The 20,053-nt window shown below is 33.0% G+C and overlaps 2 protein-coding genes across 2 annotated transcripts; both read right to left on the reverse strand.

Annotated features, from left to right (window-relative positions):
- Positions 1-479: 479 nt before the first annotated feature.
- LOC111713677 (uncharacterized) lies at positions 480-2,249 on the reverse strand (the record flags this gene model as incomplete). The annotated part of the gene is given in 3 exon segments (XM_023488604.1): positions 480-606; positions 1,089-1,197; positions 1,309-2,249. Coding segments are annotated over 3 exon segments (1,148 nt in total), but the record flags the coding sequence as incomplete, so codon positions are not given.
- Positions 2,250-6,118: 3,869 nt separating this feature from the next.
- LOC111713675 (uncharacterized) lies at positions 6,119-18,103 on the reverse strand. The gene is made up of 12 exons (XM_023488602.1): positions 18,004-18,103; positions 16,642-16,719; positions 14,310-14,365; positions 14,024-14,111; positions 13,028-13,125; positions 12,259-12,333; positions 11,757-11,867; positions 11,202-11,265; positions 10,537-10,591; positions 9,237-9,314; positions 7,029-7,157; positions 6,119-6,421 (listed from the first exon to the last, which is right to left on the reverse strand). Exons 1-12 carry the CDS (start codon positions 18,055-18,057, stop codon positions 6,366-6,368), a joined length of 942 nt encoding a protein of 313 aa, XP_023344370.1. The 5' UTR covers positions 18,058-18,103; the 3' UTR covers positions 6,119-6,365.
- Between the last annotated feature and the right edge of the window lie 1,950 nt (positions 18,104-20,053).

Consider the following 20,053-nt stretch of genomic DNA (forward strand, 5'->3'; position numbering starts at 1 on the left):
TATTTCCCAATTAAAGATAATTTATAAATATACAGGGTTACCCACAAAGAATAAGACTTCAGACTGTAAACTTGTTTCTTTTGTTGACTAATCACTAAATAAGCCATTAAAAGACAATATTTAAGGTAGAAGACTTAATTCAACCTATATCGCCATATTTAATGAGTTTCAGGTCGTCTTTACAGTCTAATCCTGTCTGGGTAACCCTGTTTACACAGATAGACGCCCATACAACTGTGGAAATGGAAGACAAAATTTAATCAATATAACGTGTATTTGATGTAATGAAGCAAATACTTTCACAAATAGCTTAAAAATCCCTTGATCAAGTAAACTGCAGGGTTAATGTTAAATCTGTTTAGACTATTTTACTATTTGGACTATTTGAGACTAAAAGTCGTCTTTCTATTCCACAGATTTATTATTTTCATGTAGACAAAAAAAAAATTATAAAAAAATATTGATAAAAAGTGCATCACCTGAACGTATCAATCACTAATTCATCACCATTGTCGCTGAGCGCCAACAATTTATGTACACTGTACTGCTGTTTACATTGAGTTTTATGACCGGAGACAAGACCACTTAGACACTCATTTCCCTCACCTACAAAATTAATCTATTATTTTTTTATTTAATTAAATGTCTTATCTATAGAAAATTTTCAGAAAGCTGCAGTATCGCTAAATACAAGGGGTGATGTAATAATATGTGTATTTTTGTGTTCAATGCAATTTTTCTATCAACAATACTATGTATTGAATCTGCTGAGAATCTTAATGAATGAATGAATGAATTTAAACAAATTAAAATAATTGATTTTTTTAAATCGAAAGAAGCTTTTGTAGACGTAATTTCCATTTACAGAGTAAAATATCCAATTCACAATGGTACCCAGCTAACACCTTTGTCTCATTATCGACGATAGAGATATTCATATTTGTTCAACTGAAAATTAATTCGCATGACGTGAAAAGGTTTTTGAAGGCGCTCAATGTTCAGCTCGAAAAACTAGGATGTCTTCGTCATTCTTGATAAGATTTGAAGGGTCCCATTAGATATAAATTTAGAATATAAATAAAAATTACCTTGACATATAGTGGTGTCAACTAACTGGATGTATTGCTCCCCTCCCTTGGGTTGGTTTAGAATCCATTTCACTTGACCATCGATATTCTTGGCGCTCCGCGGCGTTATCTAAACAAAACAAAATTTCATTAATAACAGAAACAAGTTATCAAACGTGTCTAATTAATTATTTTTGCTGACTGGATTTAATGAAGATTTCTCAAATGAATCATTTTCTACCTGTTTACTAATTGTTTTACAAATATTTTCAGCTTCAGCTTCCATTTTACCCTTCATGGGGGAGGGGGCTGAGCGGGCTGAAAATAATTCGAAACTAGAAGATCTTAACCCTATTTCCTGGGGCATGTTGTGTCTAGCTCTTAACCCTATCATGTTGTGTTTTGATCTCATCTCTGGTTGTGGAAGTTCTTCAATAGCAGGAGCAGGATTGGTTGCCAGTGCTTCCACCATCTTCAGGGTCAATTTGTTTCCACGTGCTAGTGCGCGAGCAAACTTGTCGCCTGGGTACTTAGGGTGCTTTCCACAAACATTGGTGATTTCATCGCACTCAAACTCCTCAATGGGTCCATCAACCTCGTTCAAGGAGCTGTTGCCAGAGTTTTCAAAGTTAACAGCATCACTGTATATTCCGATTTTAGAAAGCGTACGGTCGCTGATATCATCAAGACGTCTTGGTCTTAGTTGCAGTTTGGCAAACTCTGATTTTCCATCATCAACTTTTAGATTGGACTCAGTTATTTCTTCATTAGTTTCCGGCGTCAAGGTGGTTTCTTGAAAAATAATATTTTCAGTTGACATATTTTCTATAGATTCCTCTGCAGTTTCAAAATTACTTTCAGTCTCATTTTCACCAAAATTTATTTCATCTTGGTTAAACACTTTAATCTGTTCTTGTTTAAACATAAGTTCAACGAGCTGGGATATTGTCGTTTGGAGTTTGTCTTTTATCCTCTTCTCTCTCTCACTAAAACTGTGAGGTCTACTGAGTGAGGATAGTATATTGTCTCGACTGTTTTCAAATAAGCTGATTAACGATCTTGAATCATTAGAACGATCACTGGGGAACACCACCCCACCCTGTGACAGAGATAAAGTGGTGAGTAAGAAGAGAGAGGAACAACACGTCTGCATTGTCTAGCAGTCTGAATACAACTGAATTCAAGAGGGCTGTTAGGTCCGGTTTATACCAAACCAAAGGTTAATTATTTCACCACTCTACCACGTGAAATAGGGGATTCCCCAGTTACCTTTTATAAAGTGTATAACACTAAAACCTGGAAAACCTTTAAACAATCTACCCCCCCCCCCCTCCTCCTACTTTCATAGTGCAGTATGCATTCAAGACATTAAAAATGATATTTTAAATTGTGTTTTGTTTCAGCCTGGAGAGTCGAGATATAGCGGTAGGATGAGTAATATCTGGAATTTCCGGGGCTTTGACGTCATAGATTGATCTTATACCTAGATCCTGGTTCAGGTTCTAGGTGTTGTTGAATCTGTACTCTCATATCAACCTGTAAATGGTTTTACAGAACAGGGTGTACCAAGAGAAAATGCCCGAACATATTTCAGTGATTATATTTTGAATGAATATCTTAGGCAGGGTGTTCCAATAAACATGATAAATTAGAAAAAATGTTGAGTGTATCAAAGAAGAATCCCTGTTTCTATGACACCCTCTGTAGACAAAATATTTAATTGGTAGGACATTTCAATTCAAAGCCTAAATCATTTACATACAGGGTTACCTAAGACTTTAAAGGTCTTGAGATAGTAAATAGTAGATACACCGTTTTGAAGGTTAAATTTGAGTGTCTGCATGAAATACAGACATTCATGCAAAATTAAAAGATCTGACAAAAAAAACAAGTACAGTGATAACCAGAAAACGATGGAATAGGAAGACGACATTAAAGCTTTACTAAAGTGAATTTAATAAATTGTTTCAAAGGAAAAATGTTTACTAGAAAGTAATTAAATCCCTTATCAAGTAAAGTACGTCTGTTTACACTGCACAGTTGCTGTGCCTCATGTCATTAATCTATTTAAAGTCATCACTTGAGTTTAAAAGTCGACTTCCTATTCCAGAGTTTTCTGGTTATCACTGTATATTTTAATGTTAGGTACAGAGTTACCTACAGAGAATGAGACTGTAAAGACGACTCAAAATTAAAATAATATGGAGATTTGAAGCTTGATTTTTTTTCTGCTTTCAATAAAGTATTTCTATTTCTATTGATTAAGATAAATAAGCCAATTTTGCCATAAAAGCAAAATGCAAGAAAACGGACTAAACAAGTTCTCACCCTTTGTGGGTAACCCTGTACTTTCCCAAAGGCTTTCTCAAGCGACAACTTCCCAAAGTCTGTCTGATCCGCAACACTCGTTTCCCCTAGCCCATCCTAGCCGCGGCACGACCCTGTAGCCCATCCTAGCCGCAGCACTTGACCCCCCAGCCCATTCTAGCCGCAGCACTCGACCCCCTAGCCCATCGTAGCCGCGGCACTTGACCCCCTAGCCCATCCTAGCAGGAAGCACTTGACCCGCTAGCCCATCCTAGCCGCAGCGCTCGACCCCCTAGCGCATCCTCGCCAAAGTACTCGGCCCCCAATTTCATCAGAATGCCTAACCTAAATTTCCAGCCATATTCATTTTCACAAAATGTTCCAATAAAGTAGGTCATAACTTATCACTTCGTATTTATGAAAGTAAAAAGAAATTCATGGCCTTTGGATACTTTTCAAGATAAAATTCCCGTTTATTTTACAGGGTGTATTTTTCAGGAAAATAGGATTGTCAATATGTCAATATACGGGCTAGCCATAGACTTCAGAGATAGCTGTACGGAATTTATACTGTCTTTTATCTTATATTTATGATGCCTTGCATCTGTAAACTTGTTTATTTCTTTGCTAAATCATTAAATAATTCATTTAATGATTATATTAAAGGGATTGAAAGCGTAATTTAAAGTGACCCTCCATTCAAAGATGACAATGCAAGATTTACAATGGTACAATGGTACCCTTGAAACCTTGATCTGATCAAAAATGTGGAGTTGTTTTACTGACTCAAAAAGCGTTTCTTTCAGTGAGTTTCTCCATTGCTTCTTGTAAAAAAGAAAATATGCGTAATTACCACTTTCACAGAGAAACCGCAAATGAAAATAAACAGTTGAAAGAAGCAATAAACATTGCTATCTAATTCATATTTGATCAGATAAAGCTTTCAAGGGTACCGTTGTAAATCGGGCATTGCCATTTTCGCATGGAGGATCACTTAAAATTACGCTGTACCTTAAAGGCAGAAGAGTTCATTTACTCTTAGGATCGTCAAGCTTTACTTGTTTCAACCCGTCTGCACAGTCTTTACTTAAGTATTTAACCCTGTATTTATCAGTGTATAAAGGAATAGAAAATATTCTTAGAAAAATCAATCGCGAAATTATTAAAATTCTGTGCGGAAGACTAAAAAAGAGCAACATTTTTGCCAAATATGTTACGTTAAATGCATAATCTTTGAAGAAATACTTGATTAAGAACAATTGTCTGGAATATTCTTTGACATTTTAAACTATGAATTCTCTTAAATTAAATAATTTAAACTTAATATAAAAGGTTTACATCATCAGGTTACAAAGATATAGAATTGAGATCATTTAAGTTCGTGGCAAAAAATCGATTTCTTTGGTAAGCTTGTATATATGTGATCATATTGTAAGTTTAAATTGCATCCTGCGACCGAAGGGTTTCCCGACGCTCTTGCACCATGATGGACTTCTCACTTAGCCCTAGGGTTTATCATAGAGAGAGAATGCACGAAGCGGTTTAATTTTCCATTGATTCAACATTTTCTGAGAGTTATTATGACATTCCTTTGTGAAGAACTGGTTTTAAGATGGACCTGCATAAATACGTTTTTAGATTAGCGGGATTCAATTGAATATGTTTAAACCAAAAACCAGTATTTTGAGGGAATGAGTTTTATGACAATTAAACTGAGAGTCATAAAAGCAAGTTAATCAAACTTAAAATGACCCCCCCCCAAAAAAAAAAACGGTGAATTCTAAGGGTGTCCCAAAAAGCATAATACGAAAAAAAGGACAATGTCCGCTGGTGACTTATAAACGTAACATGAATGCCCTAAAAATAGTGGATCATTTGAAATTGCTTAACCAGTCCCTACAAATCTCGTTTCCTGTTTAAAATAAAGTGCAACCATCCTGTTTCAATGATATAAATCAGGCACTTCTAATAATTGCCATACTCTTAAAAGTTTGTCCAATAAACTGTATCAGTCCAGGTTCAATCCAATTCGAACATGACACGATTCACAGGGCTACAATCCCTGGAACTATCAATACCACAACCTAAGCGCGATCTTGTTAGCTATTGATGTCAATACGGACACTAGCAATCAATTAATGAATGTCTCAAACAAAACACGATCTTCATGGCTACAATCCCTAGACTTATCAACGCAGCAACCTGGGCGCGATCTCATTTGCTAACGTCAATTCAACGTACTGCAAATTTACAGAATATCGTATTACACAAACTTATTACAAATTTATTCCACGCTCACTCATGTCCGGGGGGGGGGGAGGATATTTGCTTATATAGCCCAAAATTTATTTATAACCCCCCCTCCCCGGGATTACATAAACTAACCTTAATTCTGGGCTGTTTTCTGAAAATATAGTTCCACAATGAATAAATTTGAATTTTTAATGCATCGAAAAATAACATACTCAACTTTTAAAAAATGTAACTCAAAATAAAACGATTTATTGTGAATGTTAAAAACTGACACTCAATGGCAAAAAAATCACTCCAGGGAAAAAATTTAATGGAAAGCAAGAATTAATTTAACTATGTAGACTAGGTTGAACCACATCGTTTTGCCGGTTTAAGTTTGAAAACATTGCAGTTCAAGTAATTCCACAATCAACTACCTTTCACTTCTCCTTGAATTTGGTTTCTATATCTTCCTTAAAATGTCTCTCTTTCATTCAAGGAATGAAAAACAATTGAACTTAACAATATTTGTATTTAAAAAGAATAGATAAAACATTACAAATATCATTTTAATAAGTAAACAATTACATAAAATCAATACATCAATTAGTATTAGCATGGGGCTAGTAAAATAAACAGAAAATAAATTGTTTCAACATTAAATTCCGAATTGTGCATTCCACACAAGTAGCAAATGCGATACACTCTTTATTTAAGACGAAAGAAGTGGCAGTTGGAGAATTAGTTAAAGATAGTAAATTAATTACAAACATCTTCCCATTGCTGGTCTGGGTTAGGTGGTAATTCGGAACAATCTAAATTAAACAAGATAAAAATAGAAAAACCTTGGCATGATGCAACTATTATACGTTTACCTTGGCATGGTGCAACTATTATACGTTTACCTTGGCATGATGCAACTATTATAAGTTTACCTTGGCATGGTGCAACTATTATACGTTTACCTTGGCATGATGCAACTATTATACGTTTACCTTGGTATGGTGCAACTATTATACATTACCTTGACATTGTGCAACTATTATATATTTACCTTGACATGATTCATCTATTATACGTTTACCTTGAAATGGTGCAACTATCATATATTTACATTGACATGATGCAACTACTTATACACATTTACCTTAACATGTTTCAACTATTTATATTTACCTTGACATGGTGCAACTATTTATATTTACATTGACATGGTGCAACTACTATATATTTTTCTTGACATGATGCAACTATTATACATTTACCTTGACAAGGTGCAACTATTAAATATTTACCTTGACATGATGCAACTATTATTGCAACTATTATTTATTTATCTTGACATGATCCAATTACTATATATTTACATTGCCATGATGCAACAATTATATATATTGACATGATTCAATGTAATATATTCACCTCTGCATGTTGGTTGATGGTTGATGGTTTGACAGAACTCTCCTTCGTTGCAAGATTCACAAGTTGGTTCTATACACTGAGAATCCTCACAAGCTTTGTTGAGGGGACAGTCGGCATTTGTTTCGCAGTCTAAAATGTATATTACATGACAAAAAACAGCCATATCTAATGCGTCAAGATTAAGGTTTCCAGCGAAATAAAACTTTCGCGAAAAATACGAAATTTTGCGAATTTTTTTTTCATATTTAGCAAACTTTTTTTGCGAAATTTCGCATATTCTCGCGATAATGAATTTTGCAAAAAGGAAGCGAAAAGGATGCAGTATTTAGACATTTTGCTAATTCTTTTTTCGCGAAACAGATAAACGCATTTTTTTCTACGAATGCAAGCCGAAATTTTTGCAAACGAGATCAAAACAGAGAATCAAAAGCTAAACATCATTCATGTGTAGGGGGGGNATGATTTCTTCGATATTTAATCATTTAATGCCACAACAAAACCTGTGGACTTCATTTCAAATCTGTCAAAAAATATTAAGTTTGCAAAATTCTAAATATTCTTAGTAGGAAAAATTATACATTTTTAAAAAATGCCCTAAATTATGAGAGTTAGCAACCTTTTCAGAAACTCTATGTGTATATTTTAGAAAAACTGAAAATGTGCAAAACTTGCGCAATCCGCGTTCACATTTTGTTAAAGGTATTTCAAAGAGCATATAAGAGGTTTGGCATACAAATTCTAAATAAAGATTTAGTTTGGTACAGTTTTGGGACTACCACACAAATATGCCAGTACGCGAACAACAATATAATAAAGAATCTGTCACTAACTGTTGATACATTTTGAAACTTTGATATTATTTTTTATTTTTAGAGGGCACGGCCACAGGAAAATTTACATTTTCATAGAAATAAAAAAATTAATTGTTGACATTTGATTACACAGGGTACACAGTCCCTTTAATAAAACACTAACAAAAGGGAGTACATTCCCTTTATTAAAACACTTACCACAAGAAGTACAGTCTCTTTAATAATATTAAACACTTACCACAAGGAGTACAGTCTCTTTAATAATATTAAACACTAACCACAAGGAGTACAGTCACTTTGATAAAACACTTACCAAGGAAAACAGTTCCTTTAATAAAACACTTACCGCAAGGAGTACAGTCCCTTTAATTAATCACTTACCGCAAGGAGTACAGTCCCTTTAATAAAACAATTACCACAAGGAGTACAGTCCCTTTAATAAAACACTAGCCACAGGGAGTACATTCCCTTTAAAAAAACACTTACCACAAGGAGTACAGTCCCTTCAATATATCACTTCCCACAAGGAGTACAGCCCCTTAAAAAAAACGCTTCCCACAAGGAGTACAGTCCCTTTAATTAAACACTAACCACAAGAAGTACAGTCCCTTTAATAAAACACTAACCACAGGGAGTACAGTCCGTTTGATAAAACACTTACCACAAGGAGTACAATCACTTTAATAAAACACTAACCACAGGGAGTACAGTCCGTTTAATAAAACACTTACCACAAGGAGTACAGTCCCTTTAATAAAACACTTACCAGAAGGAGTAATACAGTCCCTTTGATAAAACACTTACCACAAGGAGTACAGTCCCTTTAATAAACCACCTACCACAAAAAGTACAGTACCTCTAATAAAACACTTACCATAAGGAGTACAGTCCCTTTAATAAAACACTTACCACAAAAAGTACAGTCCCTCTAAGAAATCACTTACCACAAGGGATACAGTCTCTTTAGTAAAACACTTAACAGAAAAAGTACAGTCTTTCTAATAAAAAACTTACCACAAGGAGTACAGTCCTTTTAATAAAACACTTACCACAAGGAGTACAGTCCCTTTAATAAAACACTAACCACAAGGAGTACAGTCCCTTTAATAAAACACTTACCGCAAGGAGTACAGTCCCTTTAATAAATCACTTACCGCAAGGAGTACAGTCCCTTTAATAAAACACTTACCACAAGGAGTACAGTCCCTTTAAGAAAACACTAACCACAAGTACAGTCCGTTTGATAAAACACTAACCACAAGGAGTACAGTCCCTTTAAGAAAACACTAACCACATGGAGTACAGTCCGTTTGATAAAACACTTACCATAAGGAATACAGTACCTTTAATAAAACACTTACCACAAGGAGTACAGTCCCTTTAATAGAACACTTACCGCAAGGAGTACAGTCTCCACAGGTTTTCCATTCAGGATCAGGGGAGCAACATTCCTCTCTCTTCTCAGCTCCCATTACTAGATATCATATCTATCATATAGCATATTTTTTATTATTGGATGTACCTTTCACCCCCCTCCCCCCGCCCCCAGAAAACTTCTGCGACTATGCTTTCTGGTCGGAGAAGAGCAGTGGGCTCTCGAAGAACGATATGAAAGGGTGTATTTTTTTGTATGGATTCCATCGTTCTTTAATGCGTTAATCTAAAAGAATATGAATTGCGCCATACTATCTGTGATATTTAATTTAACTTTATATAGGACTAGATAAATGTATTATTCACTGAAAACTAACCAAGAGCAGAAGGTCAAATTCAATTAACATTACAGTTACAACTTTGTGACTACATTGCTCCGTTAGTTCTGGTTTTATGTAAGAAAGCAAATTTATTTGGATACATATTATGAATTCAAACATTTTTTTCTTCTCACTTATAGCTTAGAGGAGTTATGATAAAAAACATAAAAGATTTCAATATTACTTGCATATTACTTTAGTTTGACTATCTATATATATAAAGTTATAATTTCTGTTTTCTGTTTAATTGTCCGATAATCTCTAGAGAACCCCTGGACCGATTTGCGTCAAATTTTGAAAGAGAACACACGGGAATGTTCTTAGCTAGGTTTGAGATTCTAGGTCATGAGTTGGTAGACTTTACTAGCGAAAATTTAGTTTCCCAGTAACATCGTTCAACTGCAAGTAAACGGCGGAGTTACATTTAGTAACCCCATGGAGGGGGGGGGGGGGGGGGGGTCTAAAGTTTTCGCATTTATTCTGAGCCAAATTTAGAGTGTACAACCCCTTAAAGATTTAGCTGCCATTTTACAAAAATCATGAAGTTAAACAAAAAATTCCGCCACCTAATTTATTAAAATTTGTTACATTTGATTTAGGGATGATACCCATGGAATACTGTGGAATAGAAAGACGATATTTAAGCAATCTTCTCTCTTAATGTAGAATAAGCAAGTAGTTTTACCGGAATCTTAAATATTAGTGGGTTTCATGTTTATTGAGTTAAACAGTCGTCTTCCTATTTCACAGGTTTATGGGTCTCACTGTATGCCAAAAAATAAATTTGGTTTACGAAAATGGAAGAAGTATGGGGGGGGGGAGGGGGGGATGGCTACACTAGTATTTAATAAACTCCTAACTCAGAAACAACAAAACAGATTTAAAACTCTAAAATCGCGTAAAAACTTTTGATACTGCTCAGCGCCTTGTTAATAAATTTACCTTCACAAATATTATTCTGCTCCTCTACAGATCCAGGATCTACAATAGGCCAGCACTAAACATATAATTATATTATTCTGCTCCTCTACAGATCCAGGATCTACAATAGGCCAGCACTGAACATATAATTGGAATTATTAAAGGGACTGTTGTTGGAATTTCAAGTGAATTGGAATTTCAAGAACTGAATGCTCGATTCACAACGGAAGGCTTTCACCTTTAATGATAAGAGTTTGAAATGAGTATAATTTTACAATTTTTTTAAATACTTAATTTCCAAAAAGAAAGCCGATGGATATCTCCTAATCTCTTGATCAGACAAATCTTTTAAGGGTATCATTGTGAATCGGACATGCCAATCTAAGTATTGCAATGTTAAAGAACGTACCCATGTAAAATAAAATGGTTTCAACAATTTACCACGTTAAACTATAGTATTATTTAAAAATGAGGATTAAATGACCATAGCAATGCAGTGAGAAAAAAAATAAAAATTCCGTCTATACACCGATTACATAATATATTAATTTCGTATCATGAATGCAACAAATCTACTTGGTAATGTGAAAAAACTACAAATTGCTCAAAAGAAAAGCCAGAGACGGAAATAAAAATAATGAAAAAAAATGTTTTAGAATAACTCTAAACTTAAGAACTTGGTTTACCTCAGGTTTATCTACATCCTCTCTACAGCAATCAAGATTTGTATTTCCAGGCTCAGCAGGCAAACTAAATATTTGTATTCACTCAACAACGAAACTGTTCAAAAGGTAAAATTTATTTCCAGATTTTAAAATTTATTTCCAGAAAATGACATTTATTTCCTGAAAATGACATTTATTTCCTGAAAATGACACATATTTCCGGAAAATGACATTTATTTCCGGAAAATTACATATATTTCCGGAAAATGACATTTATTTCCTGAAAATGATATTTATTTCCGTAAAATGACATTCATTTCCGGAAAATGAAATTTATTTCCGGAATAAAAAAATTTATTTCTCAATATGAAATTTATTTCCGTATTATGAAATTTATTTCCGGAATATAAAACTTACTTCTGGATTTTGACAATTATTTCCGAATTATGAAATTTATTTCCGGAAAATGACACTTATTTCCGGAATATGAAATTTATTTCGGGATTATGAAACTTATTTCCGGAAATGAAATTTATTTCCGGATTTTGAAAATTATTTCCGGAATATGAAATTTACCTGAGGTCGTTTAGAACAAAATGCATCATTGCCATGGCTAGCATCGACTTGCTCGTATCCCTCTTTAGTTCTCCGGAGGGGGGAGTTTTAAATATTGCAGCACTTAACAACCTTAATGTGACTTCTATCAAATATATCCAAATAGATAAAGGACTTGTTTATAATAGAATCCATTAGATAGAGCAAAATATTTGTGTGCGTCAAGTTGTGATTAAGTCATTTTTTATTTTTTCAAATATTTTAATCTGCTAACTTCGATAGTTGAGGTGCCTGGAAGGTTTAAGAAGCTTTCAAGAAGAGCGTAAAAAAATTGTTAAACAAATCAAAAAATTTAAAATATTAGTATGCAATGCCTATGCTTTTCAAATGTGTTAATTTTTGTCCCATTCGGTATTTCTAACTTTAAATTCTTAACAGTCAAAATTAGTGAAAATTTAAATAGAGATTGTGAGTAATAAGCTCCATCATAATCCAATAATCCAACTATGTTTAAATGACTAACTTTGGGTTGGGTAAAATTGATGTTAGAGGATCAGAGTTGGTTTTAGTATCAGCGTCTGGAGGACTAGAAGCATATCTAAACAGTGTTGGTTTTAATATCATCATCTGGAGGACCAGAAGCATATCTAAACAGAGATGGTTTTAGTATCAGCATCTGGAGGACTAGAAGCATATCTAAACAGAGATGGTTTTAGTATCAGCATCTGGAGGACTAGAAGCATAGATAAACAGAGATGGTTTTAATATTAGCATCTGGAGGACTAGAAGCATATCTAAACAGAGATGGTTTTAATATCAGTATCTGGAGGACTAGAAGCATATCTAAACAAAAACAAAAATACAACAAATTCCTTCTATGCTTAAAGGAATTGTAGTCGTAATTTCCAGAAGACCCTATATTAAAGGGAGCTCCACTAGCTCCCCAACATTTATTACCTGCAGGGTCCAGTAATCCTGGTAAAGGGAGCTACACTACCACCCCAATATCGATAACTTTGGTCCGGTAATCCTGGTAAAGGAGCTCCATTAGCACCCCAATATTAATTACCATGGGTACGGTAACCCCGGTAAAGGTAGCTCCACTAGTGCTTTATTATTGAGTATCCTGGTCCGGCAACCCTGGTAAAGGAATTGCTCCACAACCTCCTCTATAATGATTACCTGAGTCCGGAAACCCTTGTAATTAGAGCTTCACAAGTTTATAAATATTGATTACCTGGGTCCGTTAACTCTGGTAAAGGGAGCTTCACAAGCTCCCCAATATTGATTACCTGGGTCCGTTTACTCTGGTAAAATGAGCTCCACTAGCTCCCCAATATGGGTTCTTCACATTGTTACAGGTCCCATCTATGCTGCGTATATCCAAATTCTAAAGAAAGGGCCTATGAAATTTTCCAGAGGGGGGGGTACACTGAAACATTGTGTGCCCTACCGAACTAATTACAAATAAATAGCGGAAATAAACGAAATATTTCAAAATAGTCGGCCTAACTTTTTTCGATTGTAATTATACATATGTGCACAACAAAACATTCTGTTTTGTTTATAATTACAAATCCTCTTTAGAACGTTTTAATAGGTGGCAAAATTGAAATTGAAAAATTTGATCAATTGGGAAAATATTTAAATTACCGAACCCTAACATTAGAGGCTCTATATGAGACCATTGAAGATTTAATAAATTTAATTAATGTTAATATTAATATAAAAATGTTAATGTTAATTGATATTAACATATAAATAAAAATCAATTGTTTAAAGTCAATGTTGATGTTAATGTTAACTTTACATACTGACTAGCATAAACTTTATTGAATTGTTAAAACTCAATGTTAATATTAACATAAAAATGTTAATGTTAATTAATATTAACATATAAATAAAAATCAATTGTTTAAAGTCAATGTTGATGTTAATGTTAACTTTACATACTGACTAGCATAAACTTTATTGAATTGTTAAAACTCAATGTTAATATTAACATAAAAATGTTAATGTTAATTAATATTAACATATAAATAAACATCAATTGTTTAACGTCAATGTTGATGTTAATGTTAACTTTACATACTGAAAACCATAAACTTTAATGAATTGTTAAAACTCAATGTTAATGTTAATGTTTAATTTATATACTAACAACCATAAACTTTAATGAATTGTTTAAAGTCAATGCTAATGTTAATGTTTATATTAACTTTATATACTGACAACCATAAACTTTATTGAATTGTGAATGTTAAATTTCAATGTTAATGTTAACTTACGTCCAAGCAATAGGGTTTAGTTCCATCACAAATATTCTTCTCTGTTGGAGGGATATGTACAGGAACATCTAATACTGGTACTGTAGCTCTAAATAGTTCAGTACAGTTGGATGAATATGTTCAAGATATCTAATACTGGTACTGTAACTTTACAGGTTAGTTAGAGGATATGTACAGGAACATCTAATACTGGTACACGTAGCACTTAACAGTACAGTACAGTTAGAAGAATATGTACGGGAACATCTAATATGATGAATACATTTTCTCTATTTTCTTGACTTACTTGCGATGAATAGTTTCAGACTGTTTTCCATAAGAAGAACTGCCTCCGCCTATTTTCTAAAATAAGTGATTACACATTTTGACTTTACAAAACAGCCATATCAGTGGACATTAGTTCCAAACCGGATTTTTTGTTAGAAATTGGCAAAATCGCATTTTCTACAGCAGATATCAATGGTAAGCTGGCTATTACTGGTAAAAATAGACAATGTTAAATCCAGGTTTTATACTCTACATATAGACGCCTTAGCTGAAGATTACAAAAAAAGTGTTTATTTTTAAATCTAAAAAATCATTTATACAAAATAATATGTTTTTACAAGTTTTCCCATATAAAAAGTATTTTTTTTTGTAATTTAGTAGTCCGGGGCAAAAAATAGAAAGTATAGACATGCAATGAAAGAAATTGAAATTGCAAGACATTATTCCCGTTTAAGCTTTTTGAAAGTTCCCGGATCTTGGCAAGATTCAGGGACCAGATAGGCCGGTCCTTGCCCGTTCAAAAAATGTGCTTGTCAGCCATATCGGTTCGCGTACTAGGGTGCTAGAGCGTCAGAAAACTAGACAGTCGCTTAAAACTTCACGCTTATATGATAGAAGAAATTAAGATCATCATCTAAGGCTAATTCTTTAAGAGTGCATAACATGCCGTCCCTTGGACAAATTTCTGTACACGTGTTAACATTTAATGAATGCGCATAAAGATTGTCAGAAGAAATCTTATAATTGAAATCGATAGAAATAATAGATAAAAAGATAAAAAATTATAGATTGGAACTTGTTTTCAATAAGAAAAAGTATTAAACATTGTCCTTTGTGTGCGCTGTATAGATAAAGATGGAATTAGGACAAAAGTGGGACAGACAAATGTAGGACAAGATAAGCATAGGATAGACAAAAATAGGGACGAGGCATGGACAGGACCAACGTAGGACAGGACCATGACTTAAAACAGGGACAGACGTAGGACATAAGACGGAGACAAACGCAGAACAAGACAAAATTAGAATATAGACAAACCTGGGACAGGAAAATGAAAACCATGATATGTAATAATTTAACCCTAACCAGGCACTCCTATTTTTGACACTATCCCCGTGATATTTTGTGACTTTTAATGAATAGTAATTTAAAGAATTTGTTGTTTAAATTTTTTTATTTATAGGGTAGGGTACAAGGCGGAAAAAAGTCCGGTCTGTGAAAAAAAAATCTAAAGTAGCCCATAACTTTTTTGTGACTAAAGCTCCAGATCTAAAAAACTATATTTTTGAAAAGCCCTTAAAAATGCACGTAAAAACATGTGTCACACTTTGATATTTGTTTTTTTTTAATATATTTTTTTCATTGTTTTAACCTTTTCTAGGCATTTTTTTCCATCCTCCCCTAGCACCCAAACTATTAAAGTTATCGGTCAAATGTTTTTCTTTGAGCTGGCCATGAAAAATTGGGCTATGAACATGCATTTCAACCGTATACCTATTCTCTAAGGCCCTTTTCTAGGGGGGTGGGCCCCGCAGGCTTTACATAGATTCAGACCCCCAGCCTTTATAGGGTTAAGCTATAAAATTCTTTTGAATCTACGAAAAAAGAAATTTCACAATAATCTAAAACATTGAGTTGAGAATGGAACCATCACGTGCTAGATCCATTTCCTTTATAATAGGGTAGCAAACATTTTCTTAATGAACATAATTTTAAATACAGAAGGATAAAAACAAGAGAGAAAGACTTTTTGAAGCGAATTAATTATTTGTTGAGATGGGTAATTAGGTTTTCTTTATTTCTACATTTTAAGCTGTCCTACGTTTGTTCTCCCACGTTTGTTTTCCTACGTTTGCCCATGTTCTATGTTTGTCTTTTATAAATAAACTAGCCTTTTAGGGCGCTTCGCGCTCATCTTCTATTTTAATTGTGAACATGTTCTCTTTGTGTACATCGTAAAACAAAACAAAAAAAAGCTTGCGGATTTTAAGAAAAAATTTCGTGGATTTTCAAAATCTTCAAAAATTTAATGAAAATCCAATTTTGATGAAGACACATATTTGAAATTTTGATCATTCATAAACTTTCCCCATGGGGTCGCACACAAAATTTGGGCCGAACCGGTTCAGCCGTTTTGACGTTTATTGGATACAAACAAACAGACAGACAAGCCAAATTTATATATAGATAACAGATGCGAAGATTAAAAGGCACATATTGACTTGATGTAGCATTAACATATGACGATGTGTAACAGGATTAGGTTAGCTACTCACAAAGTAAATTAGAATTATCAAAGATTTTGATGTCTGTCATAAGTGTATAATTCACTTCTGGCAGTGTAAACTTACCTCTTGGTTAAATGTAGATAAAGGAGAAGGGGGCCTCCAACCAGATAATATCTCATTCAATCCAGGAGAATAATAATCCTGAAATATCAAATTCAGAAGAATAATAATACTGAAATATCAAATTCGGGAGAATAATAATTCTGAAATATCTAATCCAGGAGAGTAATAATACTGAAATATCTAATTCAAATAATAATCCTGAAATATCCAATCCAGAAGAATAATAATTCTGAAATATTTAATCCAGAAGAATAATAATACTGAAATATCTAATCCACGAGAATAATAATCCTGAAATATCTAATCCAGAAGAATAATAATCCTGAAATATCTAATCCACGAGAATAATAACCCTGAAATATCTAATCCAGAGAATAATAATCCTGAAATATCTAATCCAGAAGAATAATAATCCTGAAATATTTAATCCAGAAGAATAATAATCCTGAAATATCCAATCCAGGAGAATAATAATACTGAAATATTTAATCTAGGAGAATAATGATCCTGAAATATTTAATCTAGGAGAATAATAATCCTGAAATATCTAATCCAGAAGAATAATAATACTGAAATATCAAATTCGGGAGAATAATAATTCTGAAATATCTAATCCAGGAGAGTAATAATACTGAAATATCTAATTCAGAAGAATAATAATCCTGAAATATCCAATCCAGAAGAATAATAATTCTGAAATATTTAATCCAGAAGAATAATAATACTGAAATATTTAATCCAGAAGAATAATAATACTGAAATATCTAATCCACGAGAATAATAATCCTGAAATATCTAATCCAGAAGAATAATAATCCTGAAATATCTAATCCACGAGAATAATAACCCTGAAATATCTAATCCAGAAGAATAATAATCCTGAAATATATGAACCAGGAGAAAAATAATACTGAAATATATAAACCAGCAGAATAATAAATCTGAAATATATAAACCAGGAGAATAATAACCCTGAAATATCTAGTCCAGGAGAATAATGAATCTAAAATATCTCATAACCTTATTTAATCTGCAAAAATAATTATCTTTAAGAATACTTTTAAATTAACGAATTGAAGAGAACATATACATTTCATTATAAACAAAACTTAAAATCTGTAATAGATAGGGCCTGCAAATGGGTCAATAAAACTTTGTAATAAAAAGACGAAATTTCAGCAATTTCAAGTTTGTTTGATACAGTTATTTGGGTCCCACCACGTAGAATAATAATAATACAGAGCCCATTCTCTCTCTATATATACATATACAAATATACATATATACATATACAAATATACATATATACAAATATGAGCAAAGAGCTTTATTTCTAATGCAGAAATACTATTTTTCACTCACCAAAGCTGATGAACAGGGGAGTAAAATTTCCCAAATAATAAGAAACAGAATCATTTAAAATTTCTGAAATACAAAATTCAAAATTTAAAAAAATTCATGAATATGGAGATACGCTCATTTTATAAGCAAATATTGTTCTGTACAAGTGTTGTATACAACTTGTTTATGACTGAAACCTGTTTGTATACTAAATGTTCAGTACACCGAGTGCTAGATTTTTACTCGATAATAAGGAAGATAAACCAGGAACTCCCAGTGCCATATCATTTGGCCGGGTCAAGAGTCCGGTATCTTAAGACTGGTATAAGAGCGGTATTAGCTAATACCGCTCTAATACCACTCTTAACACTAACACCGGTGTTTAGGAAATACGGATTCATAAGTCGCTAATGCTGCCTAATTTGTGGCAGGATTATCTAGCCTAGAACAGCTGATGCGTTCATAAGTCATCCTAGCTAAAACCAGGATTATCATCCAAACTTTACCGTTTTGACTCTTCTGCGCAACTCTTTCCTCTTCTCAACTTAATAATTTGTTAATAATTATAAAGACGACTTTTAAATAATACATTTTTTATTATATGACGAAAGATAGATTAAAAATTTATGAAAATATCTTGCAAACTAAACTTTTTACATTTCATTATCAAAGTTAAAAAAATAAAAACTTTTCAACAAGATATATTTTTTAGAAAAAAAAATCTTTAATAAAGTTTTGCTCATAAAATGTTTTTTTTTATATTCAACACATTTTATTAATATAGTTATGTAAGGAGGGGGGGGGAGGGGTCATTTTTCTGAATTAAGCAAAATAAGAAGTATTTCTTCGTTTTTTATGCATCCCTGTATTTTAAACATCCCTGTATTTCATGAGGTTGCGAGAATATCGAATCCAAACCAAATTAATACTGGTAGAACTGGTTATTGGCCGGGTCAAGAGTCCGGTATCTTAAGAGCGGTATTAGCTAATACCGCTCTAATACCACTCTTAACACTAACACCGGTGTTTAGGAAATACGGATTCATAAGTCGCTAATGCTGCCTAATTTGTGGCAGGATTATCTAGCCTAGAACAGCTGATGCGTTCATAAGTCATCCTAGCTAAAACCAGGATTATCATCCAAACTTTACCGTTTTGACTCTTCTGCGCAACTCTTTCCTCTTCTCAACTTAATAATTTGTTAATAATTATAAAGACGACTTTTGAATAATACATTTTTTATTATATGACGAAAGATAGATTAAAAATTTATGAAAATATCTTGCAAACTAAACTTTTTACATTTCATTATCAAAGTTAAAAAAATAAAAACTTTTCAACAAGATATATTTTTTAGAAAAAAAAATCTTTAATAAAGTTTTGCTCATAAAATGTTTTTTTTTATATTCAACACATTTTATTAATATAGTTATGTAAGGAGGAGGGGGGGGGGGGGGGGTCATTTTTCTGAATTAAGCAAAATAAGAAGTATTTCTTCGTTTTTTATGCATCCCTGTATTTTAAACATCCCTGCATATTTCATGAGGTTGCGAGAATATCGAATCCAAACCAAATTAATACTGGTAGAACTGGTTATTTAGGGTAGATCATCCTACCTAAATCTACCCTGCGGGTGGATTAGCTAACACCGCTCTTAGTAAAACTGGCATTTCTGTTAATACCGGTATTAGCACAACTTATGAACGCGTAGGGTAGATGATCCTACCAACCAGGATTAGTTAAGAGTGCTATTAAGAGACTCTTGACCCGGCCTATTGTTTAGTATAATTGTACTGCAGTTTTGGGGGGAAATATAAACAAAGTGATAGAGTTTTGTTAATTTACTTCCAGAAAAGTTAGTATTGCAACAAATATTTTTTCCCTTAAACATTGAGATATTGGCATGGCTCAAATGGGAAATTTCTATTTAATTGTTTTATCATTTTGAATAAAAATATGTTTTCTGTAAGATATTAAGATATGGAAAAGTTGAAATTATTACAAGAATTTCTTTTAGCACATAAGATAGAAAGTTGTCTCCGCTTTCTATTTATCTATCTAATTATCTATC

The sequence above is a fragment of the Eurytemora carolleeae genome, unplaced genomic scaffold, assembly GCF_000591075.1.
Source record: "Eurytemora carolleeae unplaced genomic scaffold, Eaff_2.0 scaffold1461, whole genome shotgun sequence".
NCBI classification, from domain to species: domain Eukaryota; kingdom Metazoa; phylum Arthropoda; class Copepoda; order Calanoida; family Temoridae; genus Eurytemora; species Eurytemora carolleeae.

Bases quoted from the DNA above. Each gene is read 5' to 3' on its own strand.
- LOC111713675 (XM_023488602.1), bottom strand. From the start codon at position 18,057: ATGATTCTGTTTCTTATTATTTGGGAAATTTTACTCCCCTGTTCATCA. The intron at 14,112-14,309 runs GTAAGTCAAGAA...TGAACTATTTAG, and splicing joins TCTGAAACTATTCATCGCAA to AGCTACAGTACCAGTATTAG. The intron at 7,158-9,236 runs GTAAGTGTTCTA...TATACATTTTAG, and splicing joins TGGAGACTGTACTCCTTGCG to ACTGCGAAACAAATGCCGAC.